The sequence below is a fragment of the Ovis aries genome, chromosome 14 (genome assembly GCF_016772045.2).
Source record: "Ovis aries strain OAR_USU_Benz2616 breed Rambouillet chromosome 14, ARS-UI_Ramb_v3.0, whole genome shotgun sequence".
Lineage (NCBI taxonomy): Eukaryota > Metazoa > Chordata > Mammalia > Artiodactyla > Bovidae > Ovis > Ovis aries.
Window position 1 is genome coordinate 47,723,920 of NC_056067.1, and position 12,623 is coordinate 47,736,542.

General features: G+C 56.3%; 1 protein-coding gene across 5 annotated transcripts in view; it reads left to right on the plus strand.

Annotated features, from left to right (window-relative positions):
• The window catches only part of RYR1 (ryanodine receptor 1), a 125,687-nt gene that overhangs the window by 109,911 nt on the left and 3,153 nt on the right, over positions 1-12,623 (plus strand). For all 5 annotated transcript variants that reach the window (XM_060398056.1, XM_060398057.1, XM_027978246.3 and 2 more), the window contains 11 exons: positions 2,339-3,145; positions 3,878-3,948; positions 4,538-4,691; positions 5,715-5,801; positions 7,047-7,298; positions 8,160-8,290; positions 9,386-9,428; positions 10,881-11,011; positions 11,118-11,178; positions 11,870-12,016; positions 12,286-12,420. In XM_060398056.1, the coding sequence (XP_060254039.1) occupies positions 2,339-3,145; positions 3,878-3,948; positions 4,538-4,691; positions 5,715-5,801; positions 7,047-7,298; positions 8,160-8,290; positions 9,386-9,428; positions 10,881-11,011; positions 11,118-11,178; positions 11,870-12,016; positions 12,286-12,420 (2,019 nt within the window). The remainder of the gene's footprint in view (positions 1-2,338; positions 3,146-3,877; positions 3,949-4,537; positions 4,692-5,714; positions 5,802-7,046; positions 7,299-8,159; positions 8,291-9,385; positions 9,429-10,880; positions 11,012-11,117; positions 11,179-11,869; positions 12,017-12,285; positions 12,421-12,623) is intronic.

Sequence of the window (12,623 nt, forward strand, 5' to 3'; positions counted from 1 at the left end):
CTGCCATTTCCTTCTCCACACCAGTCACCGCATGTGCCCCCAAATGCCCTCTGAATTCCTAACACACAATTCCTATCTCACTTGTTCTGGGCCCACCTGTGGGTGCACCTGTCTTGCACACTCACTCTGAGGATGCCAGTGTGCCTTCCTGAAGCCCTGGCATGCCATATGGTTGCCTGCCCCTCACTTATTCACCCATACATGCCCTGGCACACCCATGCGCACCCATAAGCACTTGGACCGCCCTCTCCAACATGTTCACAAAAGCCCCCTCGCCCATGTCCTTGGTGGCCGAGCCTACCTCTTGACCTATGTGCTCCTAATATGCCCAGCCCAGTGTTTGTCCCTTACATACTCACTTGCTCCAAGAGTACACTCATATGGCCCTGACATTCCCCCAGTCCACCTCACACACTTAGCCAGCACGTAGTCCCCATCCCCCATTCTCTCACATGCCCACGTGCCCCTCATGCAGGTTCAGCCCCTGTTGTCCAAGTGGCCCTCCTGCTCACAATCACAATGCACACCAAGACTGTGTGCCCCTTGCTCTCACACTTCCTTTTTTTTTTTTTTTTTGTATTTTGGTCATGCTATGCAGCATGCAGGATGGTTCCCCCATCAGGGATGGAACCCAGGCCTCCGCAGTGAAAGCACAGAATCCTAACCCGAGGCCATCAGGGAACTCCCCCCACTTCCCTTTGGTTTCTCAGATGCCCCCCCAGGCACACACACACTCCTCCTACTTGCTCTTGCATGCCCTTCCCGCATCACACAGTCTGTGAGGCTTGCACTCCCATCATCTCCTCAGCCCTGGGCCCCTCGACTCTCCTCCTCGGTGAGACCTGGCTCATGCACTCCCAGGCTTGTACCCCACCTTGAACCCTGCCCTCATGTTCCAGGCCCTCTTACACTTATTCCTGGGTCCCCCTGCGTGAGCGTCGTGGTGCATACACACAGCCTGTATGAACTGTAGACCCCTCCCACATTTACAGGACTTCCCAGGTGGCTCTGCGGTAAAGAATCCACTGCCAATGCAGGAGACGTGGGTTCAGTCCCTGGGTCAGGAAGATCCCCTGGAGAAGGAAATGGCAACCCACACCAGTATTCTTGCCTGGGAAATCTCATGGACAGAGGAGCCTGGTGGGCTACAGTCCATGGGGTTGCAAAAGAGTTGGACAGGACTTAGTGACTAAACAGCAGCAACAGCTCACAGTGACAGCCTCCATCCCCGGTTTTGCCCAGGTCCATGCATGCCTCCCCCATAGGCCCATGTCCGCGGAGCACACTGAGCCGGGCATGGTCACCTTCTCCTCCACATTCTCCCATGTCACCTTGGCCTCCTCACATCTGATACCTCCCTGAGCCCCTTATGCCCTCTCACAAGGCTTTTGCATATTGACCCCCATCACATACTCCACCAGAACCCCCAAGATTTTGCTCACTCATCTGTATCCCCTGAGGCATCACTGTACATTCATCCTGCTCTCCAATCTGGCTTAAAAGCCATTGCATCCTCCTCCACCCAGGATGGCTGCACATCCCTTCATCTGCAGGAAACCGTGGCTCGTCACTGGTCCTTCACACTCTGGTACCTGCTGTGGGAGCTCCAGCTCCCACCTCTGCCCCTCAAATGCACTCCACGGGCACACTCTTTGTTAGCATTATTCCTCCACTCACTCACTTCCTCCTGCTCACTCCTTCCCATTCCCACCTTCTAGTGGTCCCAAGGAGCCCATGTCTCTCTGCATGGCCCTCCAGTGCTCAAACAGCAGTACTGAGATAGCAGGCACATAGGGCATTTCGTAGGCACCAGGCCCTGTTCTAAGCACTCAGCATCTATTAATTCATAAGGGGAAACTGAGGCCCAGAGAGTTCCGTCTAACAGTGGTAGAATTGGGATTGGAACCCAGTCAGGCTGGCTGCAGAACCTTTGCCCTCAACCACCATGCCCCCTTTCTCAAAGAAGCCAAAAACACCGATTCTGGAGCCAGCTTGTTGGGAATTCAAATTTCACGCCTGTCACCTTCTGTGTCACCCTGAGCACGTGACTTTCTGGGCCTCCACTTCCTCATCTGTAAGATGGGGATAACAGCCCATACTTCTGGGATGGTTTGTAAGGATTAAATGTGATTACGATGCACAAAATGCCAGGATACTGGCCCTGGCCCTGTTGAAATTCATACAAGTGCACCTACAGCGAGCGCAATACAGGTGCGCTCCTCGAAAATAAAAACCACGAAGATGCTTAGAACAGCGGCGAGCGCCCGGCCGCCTTCGCTGTGGTCCCAAGTGCCCGCCGACGGCGCCCCCATCATGTCCCCTCCGCCCCGCGCTGCAGGTGAAGGAGTCGAAGCGTCAGTTCATCTTCGACGTGGTGAACGAGGGCGGCGAGTCGGAGAAGATGGAGCTCTTCGTGAGCTTCTGCGAGGACACCATCTTCGAGATGCAGATCGCCGCGCAGATCTCGGAGCCCGAGGGCGAGCCGGAGGAGGACGAGGACGAGGGCGCCGGCGCGGCGGAGGCGGGCGCCGAGAGCGCGGAGGAGGGCGCCGCGGGGCCCGAGGGCGCGGCGGCCACGGTGGCGGCGGGCGCCACGGCGCGGCTGGTGGCGGCCGCGAACCGGGCCATGCGGGGCCTCAGCTACCGCAGCCTGCGGCGGCGCGTGCGGCGGCTGCGGCGGCTCACGGCGCGCGAGGCGGCGACCGCGGTGGCCGCACTCCTCTGGGCGGTGCTGGCGCGCGCGGGCTCGGCGGGCGCAGGGGCCGCGGCGGGCGCGCTGCGCCTGCTCTGGGGCTCGCTCTTCGGCGGCGGCCTGGTGGAGGGCGCCAAGAAGGTGACGGTGACCGAGCTCCTGGCGGGCATGCCCGACCCCACGAGCGACGAGGTGCACGGAGAGCAGCCGGCCGGGTCCGGGGGCGACGCGGACGGCGAGGGCGCGGGCGACGGCGCGGGCGATGCCGCCGAGGGTGCGGGCGACGAGGAGGTGGCAGACCAGGAGGACCCGGGAGTCGCCGATGGGACGGTGGCTGTGGCCGATGGGGGCCCCTTCCGACCCGAAGGGGCCGGCCTCGGGGACATGGGTGACACGACGCCGGCGGAGCCGCCCACGCCCGAGGGCTCGCCCATCATCAAGAGGAAGCTGGGGGTGAGAGTGCGGGAGGGGGCTTCAGGGGTTTGGAATCACTGAGGTAGGAAGGAGGGTGAGAAAGGGGAAGAGAGACTCTAATAGAGGGTGGGTGGCGGTGCGCAGAGAGAAGGAAAACAAAAAGCAACGGTGAGAGGGCCTGAGAGATACACAGAGACGCACAAAGAGAGAGACACTCAAAGATGGACACAGAGGTGGAGACCTGGAGAAAGGCTCCGGGTAACACGCGCAGTTTCTGGGAGCCACGGAGAAAAAGATATCTGGAAACAAATAAACCAGCAATCCAGAGACCAAATTAGAGGGGAAGGGGGATCAAGACCTAAAAAGACCGAAGATGGGGTCAGAGACTGGGAAAGACCCTCAGAGATACAGGCGATTGTGGGGAATTAAGTAGCCCGCTTGACGGAAGCCCCTAAAGCATTCTCAGGCCCTCAGTGCAGAGTGCTGGTAGGGGTGCCGTTGTCAAGGTGATGAGAGGCCCTGCAGGGGAGAAGCGCTCCACTGGGAGTCAGCCTGACTCTGCACAGTGCTTTGGTCACGGCGGCTCCATTTTTCTGAGCCTCAGTTTCCCCTCTGTAAAATGAGAATGATAATCCCTTTTCTGGTGGGGGTGGAAGGAGAGTGCACCTCAGACTGCCTAGGAGAAAAGTGCAGAAGGGACATGGAGAGGATACGCAGGTCTGAGGGGCACTGAGGGTGCGGGATCCACCCTGATACTTGCCCTGCCGTCAGGTGGCTGGAGAGGAAGAAGAGCTGCCTCCAGAGCCAGAGCCAGAGCCGGAACCCCAGCCGGAGAAAGCTGAGTGAGTGGCCTCAGGTGCAAGGGGCCCAGCCCCTGTCACTGCCTCCCTCATGGACCTCCCGAGTTCAGGGCCTGAGGCTGTCCTGGTCACCCTGTGACCTCAGCATCACTCAGCCCAAGCCCAGACCCAGAGGAGGGCCTCTGTGAAAGACAGTAGAGGAAGAAATGCTTCTCTCCTCCCCACAAGCCTTTCTACCAGCCGTTCCCTCCGCCTGCAGCACCCTCCCCCATGCTTGGTCTCAGCCTTCCTCCTCCTTCCCATGCTGGCTCACCCATCTCCTTCTCCTGGAAGCCTACCGTGACTCCCCTGCTAAGATGAAGGGGTGTCTCCTCCTCAGGGTTCCCATGAGCCTCTGAGCTTCCCCCATCCCAGCCCTGACCGCTCTGGGCTGTGACTGTCTGGTGATGGGTCTGAACCCCACTGGACCCGCACCCCTTGAAGACAAGGCTGGAGGTTGGTCTCACCACTATGTCCGTAACCCCGTCTAGACCTGGGCCAGGCGTGGGAGGGGCCCCACACTTGGCTTTGAATGAATGCATGCATGCATTTCCCAGGCACCTTCTCACTCTTTCTGTGTCCTACCCTGCAGCGCTGAGAATGGGGAGAAGGAAGAAGTCCCCGAGACCCCACCAGAACCCCCGAAAAAAGCAGTTCCTCCTCCACCCCCTCCAAAGAAGGAGGGAGCTGGTGGTGCAGGCCTGGAATTCTGGGGAGAACTGGAAGTACAGAGGGTGAAGTTCTTGGTGAGGACCCAGCAAGGGCATCCGAAGCCCCCTCTCAGGGAAACCCAGCATTCACACGACCTCTGCCCCCATCCTGTTCTTGAGCCCACCTGTGCCTGGCTCACCTCTGGGGGGAAGCCAGTCTGGGCAGAGGGCAGAAATGTCCCCAGACAGAGCAGGACCTGGGCACAGGGCAGCATTTTCAGGTGGTCCTCCCTTGGCTCCTCGGCCTCTCCCTACTCACAGTCCTTATTCCTACCTCCATGCCTTTGCACACCTGGGACCACCTGCTTCGACTTCCCTCCCCCATCCTCTATCCAGAGCTAAATCCAACTGAAGCCATGGCCTATTTCTTGGCTCTCAGCCTTCAGGTGGGAGCTGCCACACAAGCCTCCGCTCCTCCTGTGCGGGGGGTGGGCAGGGGTGAGAGAGACTCACCTCCTCATCCAGGCCCAGAAGAAGCGAGGGTGAAATTTGGGAGGGCAGGGCCCAGGGCTCCAGCTGTCCTGTCTCCTCTCCAGGCCAGCCTGACATGAGGAGCTGAGGAAAACATGCTGGACAAAAGGGGGGTCCTGTGAGGATTTGGAGAAAGATCGGGGAATGGAGAGAGCAATGGAGAGGAAGAAAGGAAAGGAGAGTTGGGAATAGATGTCCTCTGCCCGGGATAAAGCAGACCAGGCCAACCTTGTCCTGGAAGCAGCATGGCAGAGGGGTTGGGAAGGTAGACTCTGGAGTTGGACTGTCTGGCTTCAAAGCCCAGATCTGCCACTTCTTATCGACATGACCTTGAACAAGACAGCTCACTCCCTGAGCCTCCGTTTTCTCATCCAGAAAGTGGGCACATCAGCGCAGAACTAAACAGGTTCATGTAGATAAAGCACTTAGCCCAGGTCTTGGTATACAGTAAGCACTCAATAAATGGGAAGTTGTGGGACCAGTTATTTAGGACCTCAGTGCTTGGGTTGTGGGTGAATTTGGGGATAAATTCTCCAAGGGAGAGGATGGACTGTGAGCTCTGTCTTTTTCTTTCTCTCTGCATCTTAGAACTACCTCTCAAGGAATTTTTACACCCTGCGATTCCTTGCCCTCTTCTTGGCATTTGCCATCAACTTCATCCTGCTGTTTTATAAGGTGCTGGTCAAGAGGGGCTGGGAGGATCAAGTGCTCATCTGGGCTGTGGGATGGGAGGTTCAGTCCCAATAGGTCCCCAGGGCCCTTGAAATTCACTATGGACAAGGGACTGGGCTCAGGGTCCCGGGGAAGGGTCAGGCTGGACACCTGGATCTTGAGACCCTATAGGGGTGAGTGTAGGTATCTAGGTCCATCTGGAACACATGCCTGAGGGCCCGGGGGAGTTAGAGCAGCGAACAGGTTGTGGGTTCCACGTTCAGCTCTGCCACTGGCCAGCCTTATGCCCCTGGGTGCAGGCCTTGCCCTCTCTGCAGCACCCACCAATTCAGTTACTTCTCTTTGCTTTCACATAAGCTAAAGAGAAATCTGTGGGTAGGAGGCAATGGGAAGCTCATGGGAATTCTCTTAATTAAATTAATTCTCTTAATTCTCACAGTTCAGGGACTAAGATCCTACATGCCATACAGTGCACCCAAAACAAACAAGCAAACAAAAAACACGTGTAAAGCTCTCAGAATAGTACCTGGTATATAAAGATGCTGTATGAATGAATGATAGCGACCACTGACTCTAGTATTAGTGTTAATGTTAGTGTTAAGGGAAGTCCCTGTCAGTCCCTGGTTAGGCCTCCTCTTTCACTGCCAAGAGCCTGGGTTCAACCCCTGGTTGGGGAACTAAGATCTCATAAGTTGATACATATATGCGTACGTGCTAAGTCGCTTCAGTCCAACTCTTTGCGACCCCATGAACTGTAGCCTGCCAGGCTCCTCTGTCCATAGGATTCCCCAGGCAAGAGTACTGGAGTGGGTTGCCCTGCCCTCCTCCAGGGAATCTTCCTGACCCAGGGATCAAACCTGTGTCTCTTATGTCTCTTGCATCTGCAGGTGGGTTCTTTACCACTAGTGACCCCTGGGAAGACCCTGATATATATATGTGTGTGTGTGTTAAAATTAGTCTCTCTTTGGGGCTCTACTATCAAGACAAATCAACTCTGTTTTCAGTTCTCCTGTCACTCAGTCAATAGTCAGGATTCCCAGAACAGAGTCTGATTTGCTAGCTAGGGTCCTGGACCTGCCCCTTGATCTTGATTGACAGTCCTGCTGAGACTGCCTCTGACAGGGGCCAAGACCAAACCTCAGGCATGGAGGCTGTTCATTTTCTTCGTGGGTTCAGGGTGTGGTGGGCCAGGCACCAGGACCCCGGGTCCCCACCCTGACTGACCTGTCCCCCCCCACCCCGCTTTAGGTCTCTGACTCTCCACCTGGGGAGGATGACATGGAGGGGTCAGCAGCTGGGGGCCTGTCAGGAGCAGGGTCTGGTGGCGGCTCCGGCTGGGGCTCGGGGGCTGGAGAGGAAGCAGAGGGCGACGAGGATGAGAACATGGTGTACTACTTCCTGGAGGAGAGCACGGGCTACATGGAGCCTGCCTTGCGGTGCTTGAGCCTTCTGCATACGCTGGTGGCCTTTCTCTGTATCATTGGCTACAACTGCCTCAAGGTGGGTCATGACCACAGCCTTGGGGCCAGGACGTGTGTGTGTGTGTGTGTGTGTGTGTGTGTGTGTGTTTGGTGGAGAGGGGAGAACATGAGCTGGGGCCCTGGCTGAGAGGATCTGGGACAGGCCTGGGGTATGGTGTACAGCGTTGGGACAAAGGGGACCTAGGGCTGCGGTAAGGCCAGGGGCTGAATACAGGACTGGGCTCTTTAGCAAGTGTGATATTCAAACTGGGAACTGATGCAGCTCACACTGAAGAGATGGGTCCTATGATGATGTTAATTTCTGGATCAAGAAGCACAGTTTGTCATTTGGGACTACGTGTCATTTTCTACGTGTTGGTCAGCTGGTGAATCTGTGAGGGGTGTGTGCGGGCCTCAGACGCAGCCTGGGTGCCAACAGGGGGACATGGATTCTGACATTAACTGTGCCCGAAGCTTTGTGATGCCCCATAAGTTGTGTTACAAAAATTTCCATTTGAGTTCCACGAGAGCTGACTGTCCGGCTAATCTTGATACTTAACAATTGGACGAACAGAGTTCTTTGGGCTTCGAACGTCTGCATGTGCGGTTCCCTCTGCCTGGAAGGCTCTGCCCTGCTTTGATCTCCTCTCACCTGCCTGATTGATTCCTCCTCCTTCCCTTGGGAGGCCACCGGCTGCAGCAGGCACAAGTTCTGGGCCCTCCTGGGTTTTTTGCGCATCCCAGCCCTGACTTTATGATTGCATTTCCCCACTGCTACTACCCTGATCACTCTGGGAGCACGGCTCTGCTGTGGGGTCTCATGAAGGCTCCAGCAAGACATCCCTGCTCCTGCCAAGGCTGTGGTCTCCTGACACTCCCCGCCACTCCGTGCACCCTCTAGGTGCCCCTGGTGATCTTTAAGCGGGAGAAGGAACTGGCCCGGAAGCTGGAGTTTGACGGCCTCTATATCACGGAGCAGCCTGAGGATGATGACGTGAAAGGCCAGTGGGACAGACTGGTGCTCAACACTCCGTAAGGGCTCAGCATCCCCGCAGTGGGTGGGGGAAGCCGAATTGGGGTACCACTCCATCCCCAGCCCAGGCCTGGGGAGCCTGACTCATTCTCCCCAAGCCTCCACCTTCCTCTTTGTAATACACACCGGTTGCCTGTGCATTAAAGTACCTGTGGGGGTTCTGGAGACACATGGAGATTCCCGGGGCCCCAGCCCAGGAGATTCCGGTTCAGTGAGTCTCCAGAGGCGCCCAGGAGATTCTGGTTCAGTGAGTCTCCAGAGGCGCCCAGGAGCTGCATTTTAAACTCCGTCCTCATGCAGGATTCTCACCAGGTGTCATGATTGGGAAACTGATGAAATCATTTGGGTTTTGAACTGAGCCCAGAGAGGAAATGAGGGTTATGAGGGCAATGTGGTGGGACACTGGACTCCCAAAGAGCACTCCCAGCCCATCCCATTCTCCCCAGGTGAAGTCCCATCTTCCGTGTTCGTACAGCCAGGCTGCATCCTGAGAGGGAGGCATGTCTAGAATAAGAACACCAGGGCAGGACTTCCCTGCCAGTCCAGTGGTTAAGACTCCGTGCTTCCAGTGCAGGCAGCGCAGGTTTGATCCCTGGTCAGGGAACTAAGATGCCGCATGCTGCGGGAGACAAAAACGAAAAACAAAACAAAACCTGGTAAATAAAGGGCCAGAAGCATCAAATAAAATTAAATAAAACAGCATGAGAAAGCCCTCTGTTCCCTGGACGCCAGAGCGGGGCCAGGCTGCTGGCTCCAACACCCCCCACCCCCATCACACACTCTTGCCTCCCTGTCTCCCATCTGAGTGCAGTTCAGGTCTTTGTACATCCCTGTCACCTGGGCTCCACCGATGACAGCAGCGGGGCCTGGGGGTGGGGGCAGGATGTTAAGGTTGACCTTGGACAAGCATCACCTGGCCTCGAGTCTTTAGAGCCTGATCCTGAGTGAGAGGTTGACCCCATGGTCTGGGATCCCTGTGAGAAAAGCATTGGAATTCCAACCCCACCCCACCCCCCTCCCCACTCCAACCCAGTTTGGCTGGCAGCTTCTGTTCCTTTCTCCCCTAACATCTTGTGGCTTCTTTCTCTCGGCAGGTCTTTCCCCAGCAACTACTGGGACAAGTTTGTCAAGCGGAAGGTGAGACGCTGTGAAAGGGGAGGTCGAAGGTCCTCCCCAGCTGGGTGCCTTGATGCCACCAGCCCATCCAAACCCAGTCAAGCACTTGCTTTCTGTGCAGCCTTGGGCAAGGGGCTTTGCCTCTCTGAGAAGCACCTCAGTTTGCCCGTCTGGAAGTGGGCATGATAACCACCCTCCTACACCCCCCTGTAATGAGACGATGCATGCGACAACCTCAGCAGTGCCTGCCACAGAGTAAATACTTCATGGATATTAGTTTTGAGGGAGGAGCTAAGGCATCTTATCTTCAGCACATAGACTCTGGTGCTGGATTGCCTACTTTTCTCTTTTTTGTTAATTTTTCATTCATTAACTAATTTGACTGCATTGGGTCTTAGTTGCGGCACCTGGGATCCTCACTGCGGGATTCTTTAGTTGTGGCCCCCAGGCTTAGCTGCTCTGCGGTCTTTAGGAACTGAGTTCTCTACTCGAGATAGAACCCATGTCCCCTGCATTGGAAGGCAGATTCTTAGCCACTGGATCATGAGGGAAGTCCCTTGTCTGCTTTCCCATGTGTCACCTTTTCTGTGCCTCAATTTCTATCATGTTGAGTGAGGTACTAAGAGGGCTGACCCCACTGGGCTGTTGTAAAGATCGTTTGACCTGCTTCGTGAACAGTATCTGGCACACACACAAAAAAGACATTAGACAAGTGTTGACTGTTAGAATCATTCATTCACTCAACAAAAGTTTATTGAGTACTCCTAGGTATCTAGTCAGTCCTACCTACTAGGAACTGTACTAGGGTTCCTAGCAGTAAACACATTTTGACCCTCAAGTTGGAAAGACAGATGAGGAACACATTTATAATGTTCAGATGGTGATAAGTGTTGTCGGAGGAAAAAAGATGGGCCAGGAGGGGGAGTGTGTGGGGGTTGGCCCAGAGAGATTACTCTTTCGTGCAGGGTGATTAGGAGGTGAGGGAGTGAGGCAGGTGAAAATCCGGGGGAAGTGTGTCCTGGGGTGGGGGGCAAGAGAATGGCAGCTGTAAAGGTCCTGGGGCGAGGATGTGCCTGGAGTATTTGAGGAGCTGTGGGGAAGCCAGTGTGGCTGGAGCAGAGTGAGAGGGTGAGCAGGAGGAGATAAATTCATCAGTGATGGGGTGGGGGGCAGGTATATAGGATTATATAGGGTTATATAGGCTATATAGTTATATAGGATTCCTTGCCTACCTGCCTAATTATAATAAATTATCCCAATTAATTTGGCTAATGAGCTAACTGGGGGGGAGGGCTTTATTACTTTTGGACCCTCCCCCTGAGGAGCTGAAGAAAGCTCTGGCCCTTCTCCCCAGAAAAATGCACCCCCAATCTCTCACACAAAGTTCAGAATGTCCCAGACCTGCCCCACAGAGCAGACCACCACCTTCCCCGCTCTAGTCTTGTGTGCACGGCCCCCTGCTCCCCTGTGCAGGTCTTGGACAAGCACGGGGACATCTATGGGCGGGAGCGGATTGCCGAGCTGCTGGGCATGGATCTGGCCACACTGGAGATCACAGCCCACAATGAGCGCAAGCCTGAGCCACCGCCGGGGCTGCTCACCTGGTGAGCCAGGGAGGACGGCCCCCACCCCAGGCCTGGGGCAGGCGGGGGAGGCGGCTGTGGTCTGACTCTCCAGCATCTGGCCATCCTTGTTTTCTCTGCCCTGCAGGCTTATGTCCATCGACGTGAAGTACCAGATCTGGAAGTTCGGGGTCATCTTCACAGACAATGTGAGGAGGGCCCCGTAGGCGGGGGAGGGGCCTACAGGTGAAGGGCGCTAGGAGGGTTGGGGGCTCCACCCCCAGGTATCCCTGACCAGGGACCCACTCCTGAGCTCTGTGCACATCTGATCCTAGGGCACCCTGAGACCTGCCTAAGGTTCCTTACCCTCCAGCACACTCTTTTTGTTTTGTTTTCCTTAATTCATCTTATTTTATATTTAATCATTTACTTGGCTGCACTGGGTCTTTGCTGCTGCGCACAGGCCTTCTCTAGTTGTGGCGAGTGGGGTACTGCTGTCTAGTTGCAGGGTGGTTTGCAGCACCTGGGTCGGTAGTTGTGGTGGACAAGCTTAGCTGCCCCCACAGATGTGGAATCTTCCGAGACCAGGGATCAAACCCGTGTCATCTGCATTGGCAAGCATATTCTTGGCCACTAGACCGCCACGGAAGGCCCAGAACACTCTCGAATTCCCAGACTACATCCTTCTGCAGAGGGTTCCCCAACGCCCCGAAGAATGGCTTCCCACACCGAGTGCTTGCTCCACTGTTCTAGAGTGTTCCTGATCCTTCAGATAATCCCTAGCCAGAGCTGGCACCCTGAGCACCAGAGCACACCCGGTGCTCTTGAATGTTCCTGGGCCTCCAGAGTGCTCCTTGGCCCTCGCGCGCGCCCGCCGACCCCGGGTTTGTGTGCCCACAGTCTTTCCTGTATCTGGGCTGGTACATGGTGATGTCCCTCCTTGGACACTACAACAACTTCTTCTTTGCCGCCCACCTCCTGGACATCGCCATGGGGGTCAAGACGCTGCGCACCATCCTCTCCTCCGTCACCCACAACGGGAAGCAGGTGTGGAGGGACCTGCCCAAGTGGAGTGAGCCTGGCAGGGCCCACCTTAGCTGTCCCTTATGAAGGGTGAAGGCTGGGCAGCTCGGATGAGGGGGGCGCAGGGTTGGGTGAGGAGGGGCAAGGCTGGGCTGGCTGAGCCAGGGTGGATGTGGCTCATGAGACCCCAGCAGGAGGGCCATCTGGGCTGAAGTGGGGCAACGATGGCGAAGGTGGGCACGCGGGAGCGGCAAGCCGCGCGTGGAGCTGAGCCGCCCCCTGCCCGCCCCCAGCTGGTGATGACGGTGGGCCTCCTGGCGGTGGTGGTCTACCTGTACACCGTGGTGGCTTTCAACTTCTTCCGCAAGTTCTACAACAAGAGCGAGGATGAGGACGAACCTGACATGAAGTGTGACGACATGATGACAGTGAGCCCCCCCCACCCTTCGCTCTTGGACATGTTACCAGCCATCCCTGACCCTTAGTTTTCCCATCTGTAAAGGGGGTTAGTAGTAGGACCTACCCTGGGACTTCCTGGGCTGTCCAGTGGTTGACTCCCCCTTCCAAGGTAGGGGGCGTGGGTTTAATTCCTGGTCAGGGAGCTAAGATCCCACATGCTAGAGAGTGCAGC